The sequence below is a fragment of the Leucoraja erinacea genome, chromosome 1, assembly GCF_028641065.1.
Source record: "Leucoraja erinacea ecotype New England chromosome 1, Leri_hhj_1, whole genome shotgun sequence".
Classification (NCBI taxonomy): Eukaryota; Metazoa; Chordata; class Chondrichthyes; order Rajiformes; family Rajidae; genus Leucoraja; species Leucoraja erinaceus.
This window is the reverse complement of record NC_073377.1, coordinates 41,057,711-41,083,406: the sequence shown is the minus strand read 5'-3', so window position 1 is coordinate 41,083,406 and position 25,696 is coordinate 41,057,711. Positions and strand designations below refer to the sequence as shown.

The 25,696-nt window shown below is 41.9% G+C and overlaps 1 protein-coding gene across 2 annotated transcripts in view; it reads right to left on the bottom strand.

The window, feature by feature from the left end:
- Positions 1-25,696, bottom strand: part of setbp1 (SET binding protein 1) — a 260,150-nt gene that overhangs the window by 5,511 nt on the left and 228,943 nt on the right. For both annotated transcript variants that reach the window (XM_055633329.1, XM_055633321.1), the window contains exon 4: positions 6,312-6,473. In XM_055633329.1, the coding sequence (XP_055489304.1) occupies positions 6,312-6,473 (162 nt within the window). The remainder of the gene's footprint in view (positions 1-6,311; positions 6,474-25,696) is intronic.

Below are 25,696 nucleotides of genomic sequence, written 5' to 3'. Positions count from 1 at the left end.
CCAGTACTCCCCAATAGAAAATGTCCATGTTTTTATGATCAGGGCCGCATAATAATATTCACACTCCTTCATTAGGTGTGGGTGATAAACAAGTGGACCTTCGAGTCACCATGTGCCTTCAAAGAGATTGTTTTATCCTTGTTTCTCTAAAAAAATTCGAAAACATTGTTGTTGCATAATTTCTTTACATAGAAAATGCAATTAAATAATATTTTCAAGGGGTTATAAGGATTGCTTTCAACATGTGGATCATTTCAAAATGCATGAATGCAGTCATTTTAGTCCAAAGCAGGTCATGTTTCAGTCCTGCTTAATTGCTATTATTAAATGCCTTTGGAGATTCCCACCAACTTAGTCCAAGTTTCACTGAACAGCTGGGTCCATTTGTAGATCACTTTCCTCCCTCAAAAAAAAAGTTAAAAACAAGAACTTTCAAAGAGCTTTAATTAATGACAGGAAATTCTCAGAAACTCTCCATTTTCTCATTTAGACAATATGTTTTCTGCTTATTACTTCGACACATGGGGGGCAGAGATGAGGTTCAGACAGACTTAATGTCATCCAAAGCCAAGCATCTTTTGTGGTGTTGTAGCAGAAAGATCTGAATGCAAGAAAACTGAACATGAAAATGGAACCTGAAGGTTACAGGACACTTGTTCTCCTGATTCGGGAGATGGTGTCATCATTTTTAAGGGAAGAGATGAGCTTTCATGCCAACTTTTAAAATCTGGAAATAAGACATTTGCTTTTCAACTGCCACTGTGGAATTTCATCCATTATCAAATATACAAGCCAACCATGGGACACTGATTATTTTAAACATTTTTTAAAAAGATCTCTTAATAGCATTAAGCATGTTGAGTTGACAGTGTAATCTTTAGATGCACTGTGATGTAAGATAGCAGGTAATAAGCGAGTTCGGTATTCCGACTGCTCATGCCCAGTTCATGGGTCGCTCACGATAAACACTCTCGGCAGCTGTGCTGCTGCATGGGTGTAGACCTGTGTTTTGTCCGTGGTCGGGTCGGGCTCGGGTCTCCGGCGCTGCTGAGGTGCTGCTGGGCCATCCACGCCCCCTCCCGAGTGTCCTATCCCTGTCTGGGGGCGGCCGGGGCTGTCCGGGGTGGCCCTGGGCTTGCGGGAGTGGCGGCCCAGGCTTGCAGCCAGCGGGGAGGGGGTGGGTGGGCACTGGCTCCAGCTCAGCTCTGCCTGTCCCACCGTGTTGACCGATGGCCCTGGACTGGCGGGTTGCCGGTCCGTTGAAGTGGCAGCCTAGGCTTGCAGCTAGCGCGGAAAGGAAGCGCTGGCCCTAGCGCAACTCTGCCTGTTCCGCTGGGTTGACCAACGGCCCTGGATGGACGGAACACCGTCCCGGAACAGTGGAATTGGGTCTTCTTCTCCACGCTGGCTGTGGGCCTGGGCCGCCGTTGCGGCAGGCCGATGTCCCGTCGGTCCAGGGCTGTCGATTGGCCCGGCGGGACAGGCAGGGTTGAGTTGGGGTTGGAGCTTCGTCTCCGCGCAGGCTGTGGGCCTGGACCGCCGCTCCCGTCTGACTCCTGTCGGTCCGGGGTCGCCCCGGAGATCTCCAGCTTTCCCCGCCACCAACATGAGGAGCTCGGTCACCGTGGGGCTCCCTCCACTCTTGCGGTGCCCTGGCGCCGCTGACGCACTCAGGAGGAGACGGGAACGGTCCAGTGGCGGTTCGGCAGGGCCCGACTTCGATCCTGGCTGCGGATGGGGAGCAATTCTGTGTGTATGCGTTGGTATGGTTGCCGAGAGTGTTTATCACGTGTGACCTTTGACAAATCCCATGATTCCTTGTGTTTTTCGGAATACCGAACTCGCTTATTGAAGCAGGATATGTATGCATGATTCACTTCCCATTTCATATTCCCCATGTTCATATCTTATTTTTGCTAACATTAGAAATCTTGTATCTGGGTATATTCCCTGACAACCCTCCCATTAAAAAAAATACTGCTCTCTCACACATTGATTTTCCATTTTGAAAACTGAGGTGAGGTGGTAGTCTAATTTCTCTAGTTCCAATTTGGGTGAGCCATTAACCTATGGCTTTATTTGCACTCACAAGGAGATACAAATCTGGCATGAACCTAAGGAAAGTGGATCTTTTGATTTCCTGTTTAATAATGATACCCCCATATCATATGGTACATAATCTTATTGCTATTTTCCATGGATCTAACTGTATACAAAATGGATACTGTTTTCCAAATTTATATAACAACCTGCACTTCCATAAGTACACTATTGCCTTAGAAGTACTTAGTTGTCCAAAACTCGTAAAAAGTGCACTGGTTAATAAAAGAATCCTTTTCCATCAATCATTAAACCATTCCTGAAATATTCTGTTAAATTAAAATTGTGCAAATTATATCAAGCTCAGTAATATTAGTTTAACTGAGACTTGAGAAGCATTATTTACTTCCTTCAGATTATTAAGTATCCCAGACTTGCAAGCTGATCCTAAACTGCCCAATAATTTTCAATTAGATCCCAATCGTTTAGGTCATTCAACAAGGCGCCTGTACCAAAATGTAAGTTATAGATGTATGCACAGAATTAAATCATTAATAGTGCCAAGGACCACATTGTACCATGGTAGCTGTTGGAGTTGTAGAACCAGTGGGATTTAAGGGGAAACAGGTTGTTGGTCTAGCCTTGAGAGTGAACTTGGAACCTTTCAAGTCTATGTGGCTGTTAGTCATAGGAAAATTGTGTGGTTGGGGAAATGTTGCACAAGAAATTATCTCACAAAATGTTGCCCCAATACATCCTAAAAGTAAAATCAATAAAATTCAAAATATTTCTATTTGTGAAAGCACTGTGATGCTGGTAAAATGTTGTATCATGCTTGACTGAGCCAAGTAGTTAGAGTGACTGTAAAAACGTCAGATGCTCAATAGGTATCAACAACCTGGAGAGAGAATGGCAGCCAGGTTCCTGTTCATTAACACTATCAAGTGACCTTCAAGGGTCACACATGATAAACTGCCACTCTTTTTAGTAAGCACTGGAGAGAAATGATACAAGAGATACATTTAATTGTCATTTGGACCCCTTGAGGTCCAAACGAAATGCCGTTTCTGCAGCCATACATTACAAACACATAGACCCAAGACACAACATAATTTACATAAACATCCATCACATTGCTGTGATGGAAGGCCAAGTAAGCTTAACTCTCCACTGCACTCTCCCCCCCCCGATGTCAGAGTCAAAGTCAAAGCCCCCGGCTGGCGATGGCGATTGTCCCATGGCCATTAAAGCCACGCCGGGTGGTGCGAGGTCGCACACCGGGTTCTTGATGTTAGAGCCCCCGGCGTGCGCTCGCAGAGTCCCGCGGCCATTCCAAACCGCGCGGGGCGGTGATGTAGGCCCCGCTCCAGGAGCTCTTCAACCCCGCAACTCGGGCGGGGGAAGTCGCCGTTGCGAGAGCCCCGAAAAGCGGTCTCCCTCCAGGGACCCGCGGGCTCCCGGTGCCGCCGTCCACAGACCTGCCGTTGAAGCCTCCGACTCTCCGGTCGGGCCGCAGCAGCAGCAGCAGCGCTCCTCCACCGCTCCACCCGCTCCGGACTCGGCCAGCCCCGCGACGGCGACGGTGAGTCGTCGGCACCAGAGTCCCCGGTCTCTTCCTGTTGGAGGCCGCTCCTCGTTGCAGCCCCAACGATAACGGAAGCCCGACGAGAAAAGGTCGGGTCTCCCGTGCAGGGAGAGATTTAAAAAGTTTCCCACCCCACCCCCACCCCTCCACACACACACCCCAACAAAAAATAACAAAAACTACATAAAAACACAGACAGAAAATAATAAAACGCGGACAGACTGCAGAGGCCGCTGCTGACGAGAGTCGCGCCGCCCATTCGAATGGAGAACACAGATCAAAACTCGGTGGCAAAAAACAAATCCAAAAGCAAGTGAGCCTACTCAAAGAATATTGAAATGGCTAAACAGTAAATTTCTATGAGATGTGTATGAAAGAACTGCAGATGCCGGTTTAAATCGAAGATAGGCATAAAATGCTGGAGTAACTCAGCGGGACAGGAAGCATCTCTGGAGAGAAGGAATGGGTGGCGTTTCGAGTTGAGACCCTTCTTCAGACTGATGTCAGGGGAATGGGCAGGACAGAGATAGAATGTAGTTGGAGACAGTAAGACTGGTGGGAGAACTGGGAGTGGGGAGGAGATAATAGAAATAGACAATAGGTGCAGGAGTAGGCCATTCTGTCCTTCAAGCCACGCCGCCATTCAATGTGATCATGGCTGATCATTCCCAATCAGTACCCCGTTCCTGCCTTCTCCCCATACCCCCTGAATCTGCTATTTTTAAGAGCCCTATCTAGCTCTCCCTTGAACGTATCCAGAGAACCGGCCTCCACAGCGCTCTGAGGCAGAGAATTCCAGACTCACAACTCTCTGTGTGAAAAAGTGTTTCCTCGTCTCAGTTCTAAGTGGCTTACCCTTTATTCATAAACTGTGGCCTCTGGTTCTGTACTCCCCCAACATCGGGAACATGATTCCTGCCTCTAGCATGTACAAACCCTTAACAATCTTATGTGTTTCAATAAGATCACCTCTCATCCTTCTAAATTCCAGAGTATACAAGGCCAGCCGCTCCATTCTCTCAGCATATGACAATCCCGCCATCCTGGGAATTAATCTTGTAAACCTACGCTGCACTCGCTCAATAGTAAGAATGTCCTTCCTCAAATTAGGGACCAAAACTGCACACAATACTCCAGGTGTGGTCTCACTAGGGCCCTGTACAACTGCAGAAGGACCTCTTTGCTCCTATACTCAACTCCTCTTGTTATGGAGGCCAACATGCCATTCACTTTCTTCACTGCCTGCTGTACCTGCATACTTACTTTCATTGCCTGATGAACAAGGACCCCCAGATCCCGTTGTACTGATGGAGAGAGAGGGAAAGCAAGGGCTGTTTGAAGTTAGAGAAGTCAATGTTCATACTGTTGGGGGGTAAGCTACTCAAGCAAATTATGAGGTGCTGTTTCTCCAATTTTCACAGGGGCTCACTCTGACAATGGAGGAGACCCAGGACATAAAGATCAGATTGGGAATGGGAGGGGGAATTAAAGAGCTGAGCAACCGGGAGATCTGTAGGCTAAGGCTGACTGAGTGGGAGGTGTTCTATGAGATGCTTCTTGTAAAGGTTATGCTGGATTGAAATCAGTATGGTTTTATATGGGTTGAAAGAATGTGTCTAATTAGTTAAATGCTAGCAACTGCTCATACCATATTTCTTAAATATTTAATGTCCAAAAGCACAATGTGAGAATCCAGTCACTCTATGGGCTTTAAGGGTCAGTTTCTGACCACCTCAGTATATCTATTCAATTGTTATTAATAGAGCCAGGATATTTAGACACTATAAAACTCTGAAATAGGCAGGAAAAAGGCACAATAAAATTACAAAAAAGGCACTAAAAAGGCATTTATTGACAAAAAAGGCATTTATTTCCACCACATAAATATGTTTTAAAATGATAATATAATGTTATACTACATTAAATGACCAAAGTTGCCTGGTTGCACATAATTACTAGCATTTTATTCAAATTATCTGGTGTTAAACTATGCCGTCTGTCAGACAGAATATGCTTTAGTTGTGAAAAACTTCTTTCTATCTCAGCTGAGGTCACGTGGTGCATACCCAAAACAAGACAGACTCTATATTCAAGTTGATATCTTGTGCATTACAACTACCTTTGAGAACTTTAGCTATTTTTTCTATTTCCTCAAGATCTTTGTTAGCTAAAATCACTCTCTCACATTTTCCTTGTAGGTCTTTACCTACATCGCCAGGAACTTTACGAATATCGTCAGTTACTTTGTTGAAAACCTACAAGTTATTCGCTAATGTTTCGCCACATATCTCAAGGGAAGATGAAGCTTGTGGGAAGTTTGCAAAATTGAAAGCAATGAATAGATTTTGGAGAAGACTGAACCAGCGAGCAGCGGCACGAATGGATGAACGACCGATGGTGGTGCCCCCAGTTTCGCCCCAGTGGTGGAAATTTTCTTGCAATTTATACTATGTTAACACGTTAATAATAACATTAATATTAACGTGCTAACATAGAAAACGTCATTGTAATCACCGTACAACTAGAGAAAATAGCATGACCTTTTAGCAAAATGGCAAAAAAAAGGCTGATTTAGGCACTCGATCGAGAAAAAGGCATTATCTTGGTGAAATCATCAGAAAAGGCATGAAAAAGCACGGCATTTATGGCAAAATCCTGGCTCTAGTTATTAATATTGCCAACTAACCTGATTCACACGATGGTGATGGTGAAGGTGAGGGAGATGATGATAGAGTTGATCCTGTTATACTTTCAGTAGAAATTGCTTTCTTTCTGGTTACAATGGAAAGGCCACTATCATGTTTGTGCAACGTCATTTGGTCCAGCTTGGAGTGTGAGCTTATTAAACCTAACAGTAGGAAAAGAAAGACATGATAAACTGCATTATTTGAAAAGTCAGGCACAAAATTCATTCTCACCAGGGACAAAGGTTATGAGAGTTAAACAGCATGAAAACAGGACCTTCAGCCCAACTCACCCATGCTGGCCAAGATGCCCCATCTACACATCCAAATCGCCTGGGTTTGGCCATTGCCCTCCAAAGCTTTACTAATTTTTTCTTGAACAAAAGTATTTTAAATGTTGTTATTGTACCTGCCTCAACTACGTCCTCTGCCAGCTCGTTCCATATATTTGCCATCCTCAGTATGAAAAAATAATCCCTCAGGTTCCTATTAAATATCACCTACAACCCATGCCCTCTAGTTCTTGAATCCCCCTACCACGGGAAACAATTCTGTGGATTCACCCTATCAATTCTCTCATGATTTTATACGTCTCTATAAGATCACTCCTCAACCTTCTGCACCCCAAGGAATAAAGTCTTAGCCAGTTCAACCTCTCTCTATAGCTTTGGCCTACGAGAGTTGGCAACATCCTTGTGTTTTCTCTGCATTCATTCCAGCGTATTGGCATTTTCCCTATAGCAGGGTGACCAAAACTGAACACAATACTCATAGTGTGGTCGCACTTATAGCTTGTACAACTGTAAGATAACATAACTCTGAAGAAGGGTCTCAACCCGAAATGTCACCTATTCCTTTTGTCCAGAAATGTTGTCTGACCCGCTGAGTTACTCCAGCTTTTTGTGTCTATCCCAACTTCATTACTCATTTCCCTGACTGATTCAGGCCAGCATGCCAAAAGCTTTCTTCACCATCCTATCGATCTGTGATACCACAATCAGGTTACCATGTACTTGTACTCCTAGATCGTTTGCTTTACAACACATCTCAGAGCCCTACCGTTTACTGTGAAGGTCCTTCCTTAGGCTTAATTTACCAAATGCAACACTTCACACATCTGAATTAAACTACATTTGCCATTACTTGATCCAATTACCTAGCTGATCAAGATATATAGTTCCCAAATTTGACTTTGTAGCCCTTAATTAGATGCACAAACTTAGCCATCCTACTGTCTTCCAGCACCTCACCCATATCTAACGATGATTTATATAGCTTAACTAAGGCTCCTGCAATTTATTCTCTAGCTTCCCACAGTGTTTTGGGATATATCTGATCAGGTTCAGTAGATTCATCTACCTTCATACCTCTGAGGACATTCAGCCCCTTCTCGACTGTACTGTACTCAAGGTACGCCTTTTAATTTTCTCAAGTTCCCTACTCTTCATGTCTTTCTCCGTGGTAAAAACACAGCTTCCATGGTGTATACTCAGTTATTATTGTCTGTTTTGGAATTGAGTCATACTGACTGAGAAGATTCCATATTGAGTTCTAGACCATGCCAAAAATAATTGTTTCATCTTGGACAATGAACATCTTATTTCAAATGGTTTTTGGAACCCTGTGCTTAGGAGATGGAGGAGAATAAAGCAACATCAGCTGGGTGTCCACATGTCATCATCATCAGGTGACCTGTACTGGAGAGCAGACATGGATGGCTATCAGCCAAGAACAGAATCAGACTCATAGTTCCTGTCACCATAAAAATGTGCTGAAAATCACAAGATTAATACAATAGGAAGATAAATGGAATAACCCCAGAAAGAGATTTGGTCTGCGATTTGCAATTAGCCCATGCTCATAATTTCTAATGTTGAGAAAACTGTAAGTTTATGCTGTCTGCTTGTTATAACAATTTTGCACAAAAGCTGGCAAGAACCATTCTATTCACTATCTGATTGTCTAAACAGCTGACCCTATTCTGTAAGTGGTCACATTCAATGACAACTTGCTTGCATTACTTCAAGTCCATCTGTAACTTTATAAGGGGAATAAATTGTGGCTGTAGCAGGTACTGGTAAGTGTTCTACAATTGAAACTGACCTGGGAGATATTCAAGAACTGCACAATATAGGAAGAGTGGGAATTCATAGATTTCCAATGATGCAGTTGAGGTATTCATGTAGGCTGTGGGAGGAAATGCCTTTTTTCTGCAAGGGACAAGGATGTGATAGTCTTCCCCATTTCCTCTTCCTCTGGCAGCGTACCTTGCTTGTTCTATGTGCCCTCTGCTCATTCTCACAATCATGCAATCTTTCAAAGACAAATTTCTACAAATGTATCCACATCCAGGTGGAACTAGCTTGTGCAAAATCTTTAAATCAATTCAACACCTTCACCACTTAGCTTATCGATCACTGTATTCTTTATCAGGTATAAAGAGCTCTTGAGATAACCAGATCTTTACATTCACTATAATCACTGTTAGAAATCAATCAGCAACTGACCAGCCAGGCCTGATGATCCTTTTGATTGGCAGCCAGGTTATGCCTTGCTTCTGAATGCATATTCAGCTGCGTAAGGTCAACGGAGGGCTAAAATGGGCCATGGAGCTTTAATCTGGCAGTGCTGGTGTTATGTCAGCAGTACACACTGATTGAGGTTATGATCTGTCGACTCTACACATTTCTTAAGGGCATCAGCATGGTATGCACAAATGTGGCCGCCTGCACGAACTGCACTCCAAATATGCATGGCATGTATGGACATGGTGATGAGCCAGCTCAATGCATGTGACACCTAGACAGAGGAAGCCAAGGAGTTGCATTTTGTAGCCTGTAATTCATTCCTCGCAATAAAAACCATAAATCCCAGTAAATGGTTGTACTTTCAAAAATAGCACATACAAAACTGGAGAGAGAAAGAAATATAAAAATATTCAATTATGATACAAGCTTTAGATAGTTCCGATGTTGGAAATAAAACGTTCACAATGGGAGGTTGAACTCTAATATTACATTATATTTAGCATGTTTGCTCATTTTGCATGTTGTACATTTCTATGATCCAATGTCTATTTCATTCAAGTGTAAACAGTTCAGTAATACGGGTGCTCAATCATTGTAATAATTTACTGTCATTGTGAAATTATTTGAATGACTAAACAAATAATATTCCTTTACTTGTTTGGTAAATGCAAGTAAGTCAAATAAATTAATACAGTAATACTTTGGCCATTAGACTTGCTTAGTTCATTGTCTTACTGTGATACATGAATTGATATATTTCCATCTTATCTAACACACATTTTAGTATTTTATAGGCTATTGTATTTTGCATCCCACAACTCCTGTTGGAAGATAGTTCCATGGTTTTGTGCTACTAAATGTCTGCATATTTTTCCCATTTTTATTAATACCTATAAAATGCATTTACAATTGGCTGAAACACATGTACAACAGACAATCCTGCTTGGATTAAAAATGCTTGTTAATTTTTTAAATATTGTGTAGCCCAAATGGTAACCAATGACAAGAAATAGTCAGGTCTATCTCTTGCACCTCATCTAATATATTTATAGGCAGACCTAGGCAACACACTTCTAACTTTTTTAAGTTGTAACTGATAATATGTTGCAATTTGTAATCACCAATTTGTTCATAATGCTAAATGGCAATAATACAATGTACATTCACTTGAATGCTTCCCCTAGCAAATTAATTATTTTCTCATCCAGCTGTTTAGCTATTGCCACCTGTAATCCTGCCATACAAAATAGGGCTTCCCTGAGTTTGTGGATTTAATCTAGCTCTCATTGCTCACATTACTGTTACATAAAACCCACAGTTTCATTAATAATGCAGTTTATATTTTTGTTTGGAAGATATACTGGAATGAAAACAGATGGGGTTTTTCTGAACTAAGCTTTGTTCTGACAAGAGAAAAAAATGACAATTCAACCAATGACAACTGAACTGTTTTGTCTTTGTTGTATGTAGACATGAAGATGTGGAATGCTTTTAAAATGGACTGGTCAGTTAATGTTGGTAATTTGGCAAAATTGTATCACATTTGGTTGTAGTCAAAATACAGAGCCAGGTTTATACCCACAGTGCCCTCCATAATGTTTGAGACAAGGACCCAATCATTTGTTTATTTGCCTCGGTACTCCACAATTTCAGATTTGTAATAGAAAAAAAAATCACATGTGATTACAGTGCACATTGTCAGATTTTATTTAAGGGTATTTTTATACATTTTGTTTTCACCATTTAGAAATTACAGCAGTGCTTATATGCAGTCCCGTCCACCCGTCCCCCCTCCCCCCCACCTCCCTCCATTTCAGGGCACCATGATGTTTGGGACACAAGGCTTCAAAGGGGTTTGTAATTGCTCAGGTGTGTTTAAATGACTCCTTAATGCAGGTATAAGAGAGCTCTCAGCACCTCGTCTTTCCTCCAGTCTTTCCATCACCTTTGGAAACTTTTATTGCTGTTTATCAACATGAGGCCCAAAGTTGTGCCAATAAAAGTCAAATAAGCCATTATGAGACAAGAATAAAACTGTTAAGGACCTGTCCCACTTAGGCAACTTTTCAGCGGACTGCCTGCGACCTTGAACCTCGCGGCACTCGCCTGAAAAACCGCTAACTGGAATGGCGACCGTCAGAGCAGAACACACACACACACATCGCAAAGGCGGGGGCCAAGGAAAGCGGGTGAGCGCTGTCTGAAATTCACACGGTGCAAAGCCAAGGTGATACAGGCACACACCGTGATGAACATGAAGGTTAAGACGGCTAGCGCAGTGTACGGTAAGTCCTTTAAATCAGGGGGGGGGGGGGGGGGGAGAAGGGGGGAGAATTTTTTAAGAAGCCAGACAACTTTTAATAAGCCAGTGATGCACAGCTGTGAAGTTTAGAGGGCATTTAACATTACCGGTCGGTTTTCCTTGGTTCTGAAAACTCGTGCTATGGTTGTTTTTCCCCCAATGAGCCAATGAAAATGCCCGGTCAGCAAAGGAGATTACCTAAAACTACCTACGACTACCTCGACTACCTACAACGACATGGCGAACTCACTACCACTGCACCTACGACTACAGGATTATCGATTTTCTCCATGGTGACCAATGTTGATGTTGAAACATTTGCTGCGACCATACTGAGGCCGCGACTAGTTCCCATAATGAGGGGACACCTCGCAACCATGAAGGAGACTCACCAGAGACCAGCAGCGAACATGTGGGAACCATAGGGCGATCATAAGGCAAGCGCAGTCTCCTGCACTTGCCTAAAAAGTCACCAAAGTGGGGCAGGCCCTTTAGAGAATTCAGCCAAACCTTAGGCAAACTGGCAGACCAAGGAAGACCTCCACAGAAGTTGACAGAAGAATTCTCTCTATAATAAAGAAAATCCCCAAACACCTATCTGACAGATCAGAAACACTCTTCAGGTGTGGATTTGTCAATGACCACTGTCCGCAGAAGACTTGATGAACAGAAATAAGGAGGCTACACTGCAAGATGCAAACCACTGTTTATCCGCAAAAATAGGATGGCCACGTTACAGTTTGCACGAAGTACTTAAAAGAGCAACCACAGTTCTGGCAAAAGATCTTGTGGACAGATGAGACGAAGACTAACTTATATCAGAGTGATGGCAAGAGCAAAGTATGGAGGAAAGATGGAACTGCCCAAGATCCAAAGCATACCACTTGATTTGTGAAACACAGTGGTGGGGGTGTTATGGCCTGGGCATGTATGGCTGCTGAAGATACTGGCTCACTTATCTTAATTGATGATACAACTGCTGATGGTAGTAGCATAATGCTTTCTGAAGTGTGTTGACACATCCAATCTGCTCTAGTTAAAACAAATGCCTCAAAACTCATTAGCCGGTGGTTCATTCTAGAGGCAAGCCAATGATCCCAAACATACTGCTAAAGCAACAAAGGAGTTTTTCAAAGCTAAAAAATGGGCAATTCTTGAGTGACCAAGTCAATCACCTGATCTGAATCCAATTAAGCATGACTTTTATATGCTGAAAAGAAAACTGAAGGTGTGTGTCCCAAACATTATGGCGCCCTGAAATGGGGGGACTATGTATAAACACGGCTGTAATTTCTACATGATGAAAACAAAAGGTATAAAAATGGCCTTTATTAAAATCTGACAATGTGCACTTTAACCACATGTGATTTTTTCTATTACAAATCTCAGATTGTGGATTGTATTACTTGCTCATTTGTAATATCATGCTTTACACCCATATGTTATAACCCTGTAATTTTTAATCTGTTTTGATTAATCCAAAATACGTATCCTTTTGATCAAACAATACCATACACTTAATATCAATCTCAATTGTTATCCTTTATTTTTAAATATATTTGCTTGGTTTGCTCATCGGATTTCTTATCAGATGATTAAATGGGTTGTTAAAAATGTTATGTTATAACATCACCATCTATATCTCTTGTTTCACTTTCCCCTGACTCTAGTCTGAAGAAGGGTCTTGACCTGAAACATCACCCATTCCTTCTCTCTAGAGATGCTGCCTGTGTTACTCCAGCATTTTGTGTCTATCTCAGGTTATAACTTTAGTTTGAATATTATTTTGATGGATAGCACCCATGTTATTTGAGTACTTACATAAACATACATATTCCTTTTTTTAAAAACAACATTGTATAACCTGACCACAATGGTCAGCTTTCAATTGTTTCAATGTGAGGAGGTCCCTGTCATATTCAAACCTCCTCCAACCTATACTTCAGCATCCATGGAAAGGGGAGCAGATTCAATGCTTCTGGTTGAAGATCGGTTTTCAGATGTTCATGATCACAATGAATGGTGGTGCTGGCTCGAAGGGCCGAATGGCCTCCTCCTGCACCTATTTTCTATGTTTCTATGTCTATGTTTCTAAAAAAGGGTCTTGTGATGCTTACTTAAGCTAGTGGAAAATGCAAGGAATTGAAGGCCAGGTAGTTAACTAGTCGTAATCTTTAATTTAGCATTCAATGTGCAATAACAAGTGTTTTTAAAACAGCACATCAGTCTAAATTGCTGAGATAAAATACACTGAGCTCAATGAGTTCAGTGTGAATAGTTACGAAAGTGTCATTAAAAAGTTATTGGGCTTGTTTAATCGTTAAAAGATGAAGTGATGTAATGCCTCATTTTTATATAGCGTTTCTCTTTTCCAAATATTATTGGCTTTCATCATGGGCAGACTATAATGGTAGCCAACCTATCAAAAGCTGACATCATTGTAATGGTAATTCAATATACTGGACAGGTATTATTATAATTATAGCTGTCTTGCTTTGGTCTTCATACTCCCACAAAACAATTCAGCTGCTTCATAAGATGTCTAGATTTCATTCATAGCTGGGTAATATTGTAGAAAGGTGCTGCTTGGACATACGCATGCAGGTACAGCAGGCAGTGAAGGAAGCTAATGGCATGTTGGCCTTCATTGTGAGAGGATTTGAGTTTAGGAGCAAGGAGGTCCTACTGCAGTTGTCCAGGGCCCTGGTGAGACCGCACCTGGAGTATTGTGTGCAAATTTGATCTCCTAATTTGAGGAAGGACATTATTGCTATTGAGGGAGTGCAACGTAGGTTCACCAGGTTAATTCCCATGATGGCGGAACTGACATATGATGAAAGAATGGGTCGACTGGGCTTGTATTCACTGGAATTTAGGATAAGAGGGGACATATAAAATTCATAAAGGATTGGACAGGGTTGATGCAAGAAAAAATATTCCCGATGTTGGGAATCCTTTGTGGCAGAGAATTCCAGACTCACAACTCTCTGTGTTCAAAATGGCTTACCCCTTATACTTAAACTGTGGCCCCTGGTTCTGGACTCCCCCAACATCGGGAACATGTTCCCTGCCTCTAGCGTGTCCAAACCCTTAATAATTTTATATACTTAAATAAGATCTTGTTGCAAAAGGCTTGTGTTTTGTTCTGCTTTTCCTTTCCTTCAGGGACTTACCACTTCAGGTCATCATACAGCTGTAAAATGCTCCATTCGGCACAGTCAAAGGACTCAACAAGATTCAGCTCCCAGCTGTATGCAAAGATCCAAATGGTGGGTCTCCAGAGAAGAAGAAATTTGTGGTTTGTCTTAAATTTCTTCTTCTCTAATGACCCAGCATTTGGATCTCTAGAGAAGAAGAAATTTAAGACAAACCACAAATATTTCTTACTAGTTCATTAATCCGGAGTCTTGGGGATTTATTTGTACGTTTTCATATTATCCACTTTGAAGGAGAACTTTGCGTTAAATGTACTTTCTTGACATTTATCCTTTATGCCTACCTGAATGACTTAAATTGATTCACCTCTGTATGAGAACCAATTGAACAATACATTCGCTATTTGAGAGAACCAGTTAAACAATGCGTTAACTGCTGCATTACTGATTTCCCCCACTAGTTGTCACTGTGAGTCTTTGCAAATCCATACCATAGACTTGGGTTGTCCAACTGTGTAGCATGAACTCTGGTAGTCTGCCATAAATCCCAGCAAATCCAGTTCTATTTGTGTTTATATTTACAATTTGTAAGTTGATATCATTTGAAGTTCCTGGATCTAAAATAAAATGTTCCCGGGGAGGGCTGATGCTGACAAGGACAGCATTACTGACCCCTGAGAGTCTGGGTAGTATCTTCCTGAACCATTGCAGTCCGTGTGCTGTTAGAGCTTGCATGACATGACGAGCTGGGATGTCAAGGATTTTAACTAAATGATAATGAAGGAATTGTGATATATTTCCAAGTCTGAAATGATGTGCGACTTACGGAGGAATCTAGAGTTGATGAGGTTCTCAAGCATGTGATGCCTTTGTCTTTCCGGTTGGCAAAGAAATTGCAACTGGAACTGGCCACTGTGCGATCAATGGATGGAGCACATGCTGTTAGTACATAGCCACATTGGGTGTGCATGGCATTGCAAATGGTTGCCAAAGAAGCCTTGGTGAGTGGCTGCAGTGCATACCACAGTAAATATTACAATGTTTGTATGTTAACGAAAGAGGAAGTGAATGTTTAAGGATGGAGTAAAAATCAAGTAGGTTACTTTATCCTGAAGTTGTCAAGCATCTTGAGTGCTGCTAGAACTGCATGTACATCTCTCATATGTAATTGAGCGGGTCAGGAGATGAGCCATTTGTTGAAGAATAATTAAGTAACCAAAATCTGCAGCACAACTTACCATTTAGTTACTAGAAGTCAGTCTTTGGGCAATGGTGACTGCTCCAGGAACATAGTTGGGGATATGGTGATGGCCACGTGATGTTGGCTATAAACCCTCTTGTTCCACGTATTCATTATTTGAAACATGTCCAGCCTGAATTATTTTGTCACTATCAAGTCATGCCCAAATGTTGGTTATGTCATTATGCATATATATGAGGAAGGCGCATTATGTAAGAAATTGTGATTTGAACTAACCACTATGCAATCTTCGGATGGACCTGCACTCCATGGTTCCACTGTACATCAATATTCTTGAACTCTCTACTATTTACTTTTCTATCTTGTTAGTATTTGATATCGCATAATGTATTAACTCACACTAATCTGGATTATGTGTAAGAAGGAGCTGCAGATGCTGGTTTAAACCGAAGATAGACACAAAAAAGCTGGAGTAACTCAGCGGGACAGGCAGCATCTCGGGAGAGAAGGAATGGGTGACGGGACCCTTCTTCAGACTCAATAGGTGATGTTTCAGAGCGAGACCCTACTTCAGACCTGATTTGGATTATGTTCCACCTGTTACTACACCCAAAATTCCAACTGATTTATGTCTCTCTATATCACAACCTGCTTTGCTATATACTACTCCTCCATTTTATGTCATCAGTAGTTAGGTATAGGACACTGCCCAAAGGAATTCTTGCAGTGACATATTATACTGATGGTTTAATAGAAATCCGTGGTGTTGCACTTGGTAAAATACTGCTTTGATATCAACGGCAGTCACTGTGACCTTATCCCTGGAGTTTACCTTTGTGTTCACTTTTGGAGTGAGTGTTTTTTCTTGAAGGAGGGAAAAGAAGGCTGGGCCAATCAATTACATTTACAGTGAACAAGAGATCAGGATACAAATTGGCTTTGTAATTGATAAATTCATAATCATGATATATTGAAATAAAAATAAAGATATTAGTGTTGGGAAATGAATCCAGCTGACATCCGGACGCAGGTTCTTTGTGGGCATGACACAGTAGCACAATGGTAGACTTGCCGCCAGAGACCAGGGTTCGATCCTGGCTATGGGTGCTATCTGACTGAGTTTGTATGTTTTCCATGTGACCGCGTGGGTTTTCACTGTGTGCTCCGGTTTCCTCCCACACTCCAAAGACGTGCAGGTTTGTAGTTTGATTGGTTTCTGTAAATTGTCCTTAGTGTGTAGGATAGAACTGGTGTGCGGGCGATGGCTAGTCGGCATGGACTCGGTGGACCGATGGTCCTGTTTCTACACTGTATCTCTAAACTAAACTAAAACCAAAATCATTAATGAATTAAAACACTAACCATCTTCCAAAAGTAACTCAACTGGATCACTCAGTACATGTAGTCCATTTTATCCAGGTAATTACACGCTGAATGTGCATCACAGCATGAGGTTACTAGATGGTTGGGGCACTGTCAGATTCACACCAGTAAATAAATGAGATCATTTCAAAGTGCATCATTGCACATTAACTCAGGTGGAAACTGGTAGGAGGGCAATTAAAATAAGGCCAATCACTCGACGGCTCTGATCTCTCTGACTCTGATCTTAACCTGCTCCAAGCATAAGGCAATGTGTCCTCTATAAATAAACCAAGAGTGCAGATGACTTGACTGTAACAGAATACCCCCCCCCCCCCCCTCCTCCACTCACCAAATAGACAGTGACAGATGTTCATATCCCAACCTTCTCTAAATGGTGGGAATCATTATCCCTTATGGATTCTCATCAGAAGCTACCTGAGCTCGCTGGCCAGGCTGTACAACAGTCACAGACGGCTCACCCAAGGTTCCGCAACCCCAGACACGAACAATCAGTAGTCTTCAAAATTTATTAATGGGAGCGTGAAAGGTGGTATTGTCTTCCTTCTGCTTGATGTTCTTAGTAGAATCTTACCCGAATCAGAGCGTGATTGGCACATCTACAATTTCTAAGCTGAAGTTAAACTGTTCAGGATCATAAATGTGGTGCAAAAATCTGATCCAATATGAACAATAGGCAGACAGCAATGCGAGCTGGAAATGTAATTACCAGAGGTTATGCACACTGCTCACTGGTGCAAAGCCATATTATACTAACAGACTGCCACTGAAGTTAGTTTTCAGCCACAGAATCAAACCTGCAGCAATGAATAGCTGAATGACCTGGTTAAGCATCCAACTCTGTAATTTATACACACAATTCAAATTTCTGGAATGCAAGTACTACAAGTAGCAAAGCTGGTTTGGGTTCATTGGAGAAAAACAATAGTAGCAATGGCAGAGCAGTCAGTGAGCAGAACAGATTTACCTTTCTGATTCATGGAGTCTGATAATCTACTTAGAGACTCAGAATGACAATTATCAAGCAAATTATTTTGTTCTGAATCTACCTTAAAATAATAAATGAAAAGCGCCTTTCGCTTGAATTTGGCATCACTGGTGGTAAGATTGTGTTGTTGAGCGCTACGCACAATCCGCCAAATGGAAACAATTTATCTTTACATAAACTGTTTCGGACAGAACGATTCTCCAGTACCCAACTGCTTCCAAATCCGATCAGTCATTTTGGCAGCGGGCAGGATGTGCTGACTGCCCACCAAGCTTTTGTTCAAAGTCCATATGATTTGAAGGTAATATCGTTGGGTGTGCTTGGACAGTATCTCCTGGTAATATCCTAATTTATGCTGCCAAGGAAAGTGAATGTACCATTATCAGAGCTGCCAAGTTTTGTCAGAGCATTTCAGTATTCTAATACCTGAAAATCAGTATTTTGCTGAGGAAATCAGTATTTTTACACGGTGCCATTTTGCTGAAAAAAGTATTATATTTTATTTGTGGTCGTACCCATGTAAGAGTACAAGAATGCATAACTTTGCTACCAATTACGTAAAATCCGTACTACTTGGCCAATTAATTTACTCGTATGTTGCAAAGCATACTTGGCGAATAAAGTGTGATTCTGATTCTGATTCAATTGACACGTCTTCTACGCACTTTACTTGACAATGCATTCATTGCCATCTCTTTGTATACTGCTGTTTGAATGGCTGCTTCCTGCTTTTAACACCAGATGATGATGTGGAAGCCATTTTGAAGCCTCCCTATCCCTCCCTTGCTCTCTCTCCCTCCTTCCCCTCTTTCCCTTCCCATCCCTCTCTCTCCCTCCCTCTTTCCCTCCTACCCTCCCTCTCTCCTTCCTTTTTTTCTCCCGCCCTCTCTTATTCCCTCCCTCCCTCCCACTCCCTCTCTCCTTCTACCTCTCTTCCTCCCCTAACAGTCTGTGATCCACAGCACTGTGGCCACAGCTGGGAGCGCAATTTTTAGAACCCATGGCGCTGTTCGTTTAAATTCCCACACCTTAAACCTGGAACGGGACAGCCAGATCAAAGCTTACAAAAATAATCATGCAGATCTTGAAATTTAAAATACTAATAGATTTAATCTGCTATAATTTTTAGAGGTATTGTATAACTGTTTATATCCTTGCATTTTTTAAGCAGCAAGATGAAACAGGAGGTAGATAAAAATGCTGGAGAAACTCAGCGAGTGAGGCAGCATCTATGGAGCGAAGGAAATAGGCAACGTTTTGGCCGAAACCCTTCTTCAGGAAACAGGTAGTTGGGTTAATTTAAGCAAAGCAAATTCGTACATCCATATTCTGATAGCATTTTCGTACAAAATACGTAAAATCCGTAAAACTTGGCAGCTCTGCATTATCATACAGATTGCAGTTCTTTTTCTCAGCACTGGACCTCCATTGAGAAAAAAATATTTGTTTACATTAACTTATAAATTAGAAAATTTCTTACTTAAGGAAAACATATCATAATATTTTCATGCAAAAGCAGTCTGGAAATTGGACCATTCTTTGTGTACTAAAAATAATTATGTATAACAAGATAATTATGTATAACTGGATGCCCTGCCAAAACAGTGAAAATGCAAAAGATTCAGTAGAAACTGCATTTTGATGGTTTGCACTCAGAAAAATGGTTAAGCAGGACGTGCAGTTCCTCTTGGAAGTTCAGCCAATTTTGAGAAGCTGGAAGCATTTTGCTTCACAGCAGAGAGAAGGCCATCAACACTGAAGGGCACATTCCTCACAGCAGTTATACTCCAGCAATGCATATTATGGTTGCCATGGAGGAAGGAGAGGCTGCAGGGCCGAGCACCAAGGGGAGAGCGCCAAGCATCATTCAAGGCGACATCAAAGTCCTGTGCAATGATAAAGTGACTGGGAGGTGACTGGAGACCCAGGAGATCCGCCAGGGTTTGGAATTTTGTCCAGAAACTTGAAACCCTGCCTCATTGCCAAAACAAAATAAAATCTTCTCAAAACAAATGTTTAGGTGAGCTGCTTAATTCTAACATTTACAGTCACATACACGCCCACCTCAACACACACCTATGCAAGCACAGCCACAATGAACCATTCCAATAGTGATTCCATCTATACCCCTCAATCCCCACTCACCCTCGCCCTACCAATGATGTTTAATTCGCTCCACACAGGTCAGGCTTTCTAAAGAATGCTAATAAATAGGTTAATCAACATTTATCTTCCCTCTTTAAATACAGATAAAGGTCACCTACATGGTCTCATCCAAAATAGAGGCGACTGGGGTGTGTAACATTGGCAGACATGCCTCTGAGCTCCTAACTAGCACACGATCAAAAGCCATGCACAATCTGCCACAAATGCTTCCCTGCAACATTTCATTGCAATCATTCCATCTCTTTTCATTCGATCAGCGGTAAACATCCTCTTTACCATCTGTGCTGTTGCATCACCACAGAGGTGTTTCTGCTGCAGTTTACAAATGTAACTTCTTATCATCAGACTTCTTTTCATAGGTTACAGCAGATGCAGTACAGAACAAACTGGCCTACGAATATCTTTACTACCTTTTAATGGTCTGGGAACAGTATTGTGTATCACCCTTCGGCTATATTTAGAGGTCCCATAACGATCACAAGCTTCGTTTGCAGTTTCCAAAATAGTTCTGGTAGTGTAAAGCCATGCACTGCCAATCTTTATGCAATACCACTCAACTAATCCATTACTGATCCATGCTAACTTCCAAGTTCTTGTAGTTAGCACCACAGATGAGACTTCAGCGACTAGCTCTATATGCACACATTGTAAACAGCACCCTTTCAATTACTTGGTACTGCTTACGCCTCAGATCATTTGATCATCAGCGTCTAATGTGTCAAATGATCAGCAACGCTGCATCTTGGCCATTCCCATATCATAGGTAGATAATACTACAGGACATGGAAACATAGAAAATTGGTGCAAGAGGAGGCCATTTGGCTCATCGAGCCAGCACCGCCATTCAATATGACCATGGCTGATCATCCACAATCAGTACCCCGTTCCTGCTTTCTCCCCATATCCCTTGATTCTGTTAACCCTAAGAGCTATATCTAACTCTCTCTTGAAAACACCCAGTGAATTGGCCTCCACTGCTTTCTGTGGCAGAGAATTCCACAGATTCACAACTCTCTGTGTGAAAACGTTTTTCCTCATCTCAGTCCTAAATGGTTCCTTATTCTTAAACTGTGACCCCTAGTTCTGGACTCCGCCAACATTTTTCCTGCATCTAGCCTGTCCAATCCCTTAAGAATTTTCTATAAGATATCTTCTCATCCTTCTAAATTCCAGCGAATATAAGCCCAGTCATTCCATTCTTTCTTCATATGTCAGTCCCACCATCCCGGGAATTAACCTGGTGAACTTATGCTGCACTCTCTCAATAGCAAGAATGTCCTTCCTCAAATTAGGAGACCAAAAACTGCACACAATACTCCAGGTTTGGTCTCACCAGGGCCCTGGACAACTGCAGTAGGACCTAGAGTTTGGGTGAAGAGATTCAGAGGGGATATGAGGAGATCTTCTTCACCCAGTCATACAACATAGAAACTGGCCCTTTGGCCCAACTCGTCCGTGCTAACCACAATGCCCCATTTGGCCCATTTCCCACTAAACCTTTCTTTTGTACCTGTCCAAGTGTTTTTTAGATGCTGATATAGTACCAGCCTCAACTATGGTAGCTAGTTCCATATACCCATTACCCTCGGAGTGAATCAGTTGCCCCTCAGATCCCTATTAAATCTTTCCCCTCTCACTTTAACCATGTGTCCACTGTTTTGTTGATTTCCCCTACACTGTGCATTCATCCTATCAATTCCTGTCAAGATTTTAGACACCTCTATAAGCATTTTTTCCAGTTTAATGACATATTTCCTATAGCAGGGTACCCAAAACTGAACACAATACTCCAAATGTGGCCTGTCCAAGGCCTTTTAAAATTGTAAACATACCATCCCAACTTTACCACCCTATCTATCCGTGATAGTTATACATTGTGGAAACAGGCCCTTTAGCCCCTTGCCCACTCCGACCAACATGCCCCATCTACATTGCTCCCACTTATCTGTGTGTGGCCCATATCCCTCTAAACCAATTCTATCCATGTGTAATGTTTGAGACCAAGTAAGGCCCTGTTGTGACTAGCACAAAGATAACATGTCCGACATCTTGTAAGTAAGATTTAATCTGAACAACCCATGGAAACTTCTCGAAGGTCACCTGACCAATCACGAGGCACAGGCATTTATATTAAAGGGGCACTGGCATTTATATTACATATACATCACACCATGTATCTGTCCAAATGTTTAGTCTGAAGAAGGGTCCTGACCGAAACATCACCTATCCATGTTCTCCAGAGATGCTCCCTGATCCGCTCAGTTACTCCAGCACTTTATGTATAAATGTTGTGTTGATACCTGCCCCAACTACCTCCTCTGGTAGCTTGTTCCAGATACCTATCACCATTTGTGTGAAAATAGTTACCTCTTGGAATCCTATTAAATCTTTCGCAACCTCTCACCTTAAACCTATTTCCTCTGGTTCTTTATTCCCGTAATCAGGGCAAAGTGTGGGCATTTGCTCTATCTATTCCTCTCATGATCTTATAAAATCACCCCCTCATCTCCTGTCTGATCTCTTCCTATAACTCAGGCCCTCAAGTCCTGGCAATATCCTTGTACATCTCTCTGTATCTTTCCCAGCTTAACAACACCTTTCCTATCATGGAACACATGACTCCAGGTAAATGTGGCCTCACCAAAGTCTTGTACAACTGTGACATAATATTCCCACATCTATACTCAATACTCTAATGGAGGCCAATGTACTGAAAGGCTTCTTGACTATTATGTCAACCTGTGACGCCACTTTCAAGGAACCATGTACCTGCATTCCTAGATCTCTCTGCTCAACAACACATCCCAGAGCTCTGCCATTCATTGTGTAGATCCTGTCCTTTGGATTTCCCAAAATGCAACACCTCACACTATCGGTATTAAACTCCATTAACCATTCCTCAGCCCATCTACCCACACAATTAAGATCCTGTAGCAATTTTTGAGAACCTTCTTCACTACCTATATTCCCACCCACTTTAGTGTTTATCAAACTTACTTATCATGCTTTGTACATTCTCATCCAAATCATTGAAATAGATGACAAACAGCAATGGACCCAGCACCAAACCCTGAGGCACATCACTAGTCACAGTCCTCCAGTCCGTAAAACAACCTTTCACTGCTTCCTAACAAGAAGCCAATTTTCTATCCAGTCGGCTATCTCTCCTTGGATTCCATGTGATTGAACCTTCCAGAGCAGCCTACTATGCAGAACCTTGTCAAATGCCTTGATTAATGCCAGAGAGTCTTAAGAATCTGGAATGTCTTGCCTTAGAGAGTGCTTGATGGGCACACTGACAAAAGTAACAGATCAAATTCCAGATATATACCCAAGATTCATGAATCCGCTCTGCAATGAGTGTGGCTTCAATCTAAACAAACCTTCCTGGGGGAATGGCGGCTTCAGACAACCACTCAATTACTTCTGGAATGTAAAATCAAACAAGTTGTAAATCAGGAATCAAGAAACAAAGAACAGCAGATACTGGTTTACAAATTGGGGCTTAAAGTGCTGGAGTAACTCAATGGGTCAGGTAGCGTCTCTGGAGAACATGGATAGGCGACATTTCGGTTGGGACCCTTCTTCAGACTAAAACTAAAACCTACACTATACTCATTTAGCCTAAAATTACATTTACGAGATTGTTTATCCAAAATGCACTAATTCCACTCTCTTTATTCCATCCCTGCGTTTTGCTCTATGGGTGCCTCACCCTCTACTACCCTCGGGTATCTCCTCTAAAACTTTGCAATTTTGGGAGGTACTGACTGCATTAAAGTACATCATTGATAGCTTCCAATGCCGAATCACAACGTACATAAAATCACTGAAACATGCGTCAAAAATAAAAATGGCTTGGGCAAACCCAGTTAATTAATACATGTGCAGATCAATATGCTTGGGGTATCATCCAAGCTCTGGCCAGATGCACAGGGAAAATCCAATCCCAACCTTACACACCTTTGCTCGTAGCTTAAAATCCTTTCCCATTGCGAGTAGTGACCAGCACTGGTGGACTTGAATGCAGTGCAGCCTTTAATTGTGAGGTCTTGCTGCCCATTATAGCATAAGAAGATCAGATAAAGTATGTGTATTGCAATAGAAACATTCCAACTCAGTTTGCTGTGATCATAGTGCTGGGTATCAATATTCACAGGGCTGGCACTCTGCAAATCAACTCTCCAGGACATCATTTTCTCTCCTGATTCCTACCACAATGAATGGTGGTGGTTCTGTAGATACAGACTAACCATCTTCCTATTTCACAGCTTCCCCCTCTGACACCGGACCATCTCCAGGTGTGTCAGCTTAGTTTTTAAGTTCATTCAAAAGTTTAATCAATACATTTCTGGATATTCATCAAATTAAAGGATATGGAAATAGATCTGGAAAATTATGCTGAGGGCAAACAGCCTTGGTGAATATCAGAGGTACACAAAAATGCTGGAGAAACTCAGCGGGTGCAGCAGCATCTATGGAGCGAAGGAGATAGATAACGTTTCGGGCCGAAACCCTTCTTCAGAGTGAATATCAGTGCAGGCACAAATAACCTGAAGGACTAGTCCTGCTCCTATTCCTTGTGTTCTTATGTCATTATGATTTACACTGATGACAAGACAATGTAATCTGAGGAAGTCCCAACCTAAAATGTCATCTATCCATTTTCTCCAGGGATGCTGCTTGACCTGCCGAGTTTAATTTAGTTGGGAGATACATCCAGTTTTAGTTTACAGATTAGCGCACTAAAGTCTGTGCTAACCATTGATCTCCCGTACATTAGTTCTATGCTTATCTCAGTTTCGCATCCAACACAGTAGGGGCAATTTACAGAGGCCTACAAACCTGCACGTCTTTGGAATGTGAGAGGAAACTGGAACATCCAGAGAAAAACCCCACAAGGTCACATGGATAACATACAAACTCCATACAGACAGCATCCATAGTCAGTATCAAACTCAGGTTTCTAACGCTACACCACTGTGCTCCAGAGTGTAACTCCAAAATTACTCCAGCACCTTGTGTTTTATATGTGGAGTACCTGATTCAGTCTGGGGGGGGGGGGGGGGATTGAGCTTTCGTTTGCCTGCATCCCATTCCAACCTTTCTATCTCTCGTCTCCTGCACTGTTACAATGAGGCCCAACGCAAACATAATAAACAATACTTCATGTTCTTTCTGGGCACATTGCAACCTTCTGGATTCAAAGATTGATTTGGAACAACAGGTCAAATTGCTTCCAGTGTAGAAGAATATTCTGCGACAAACATCTACAGGTCAAACCAAATTATATCCAATTTTATTTTAGTTCAAGCATTCTAGAAAGAAGTGAAATATTCACAAATAATAGTGAACAATCAATTTTAATATGCCAAATTATGATGGACAGCGTTTTAAAAAAAAATGTTCTATTAAACTGTACACTTTTGGCTAATGTCAAAGGTCTACTGTTCTGATGAATTACATCTTTGAAATATAATTGTTTGAAGATATTTATTTTGTGGTTGGAAAAGCATTCAGATAATCAGCTGTGCACTGTAACAGAAACACATCGGGATAATCGGAGTATTTTTACTCAGTATCTCAGCCTAGTTAATATTTGGAAGGCCGAGTATGAAAACAGAAAACATTACCTGTGTTTATGAAGGGGTTCTATGCTAAATG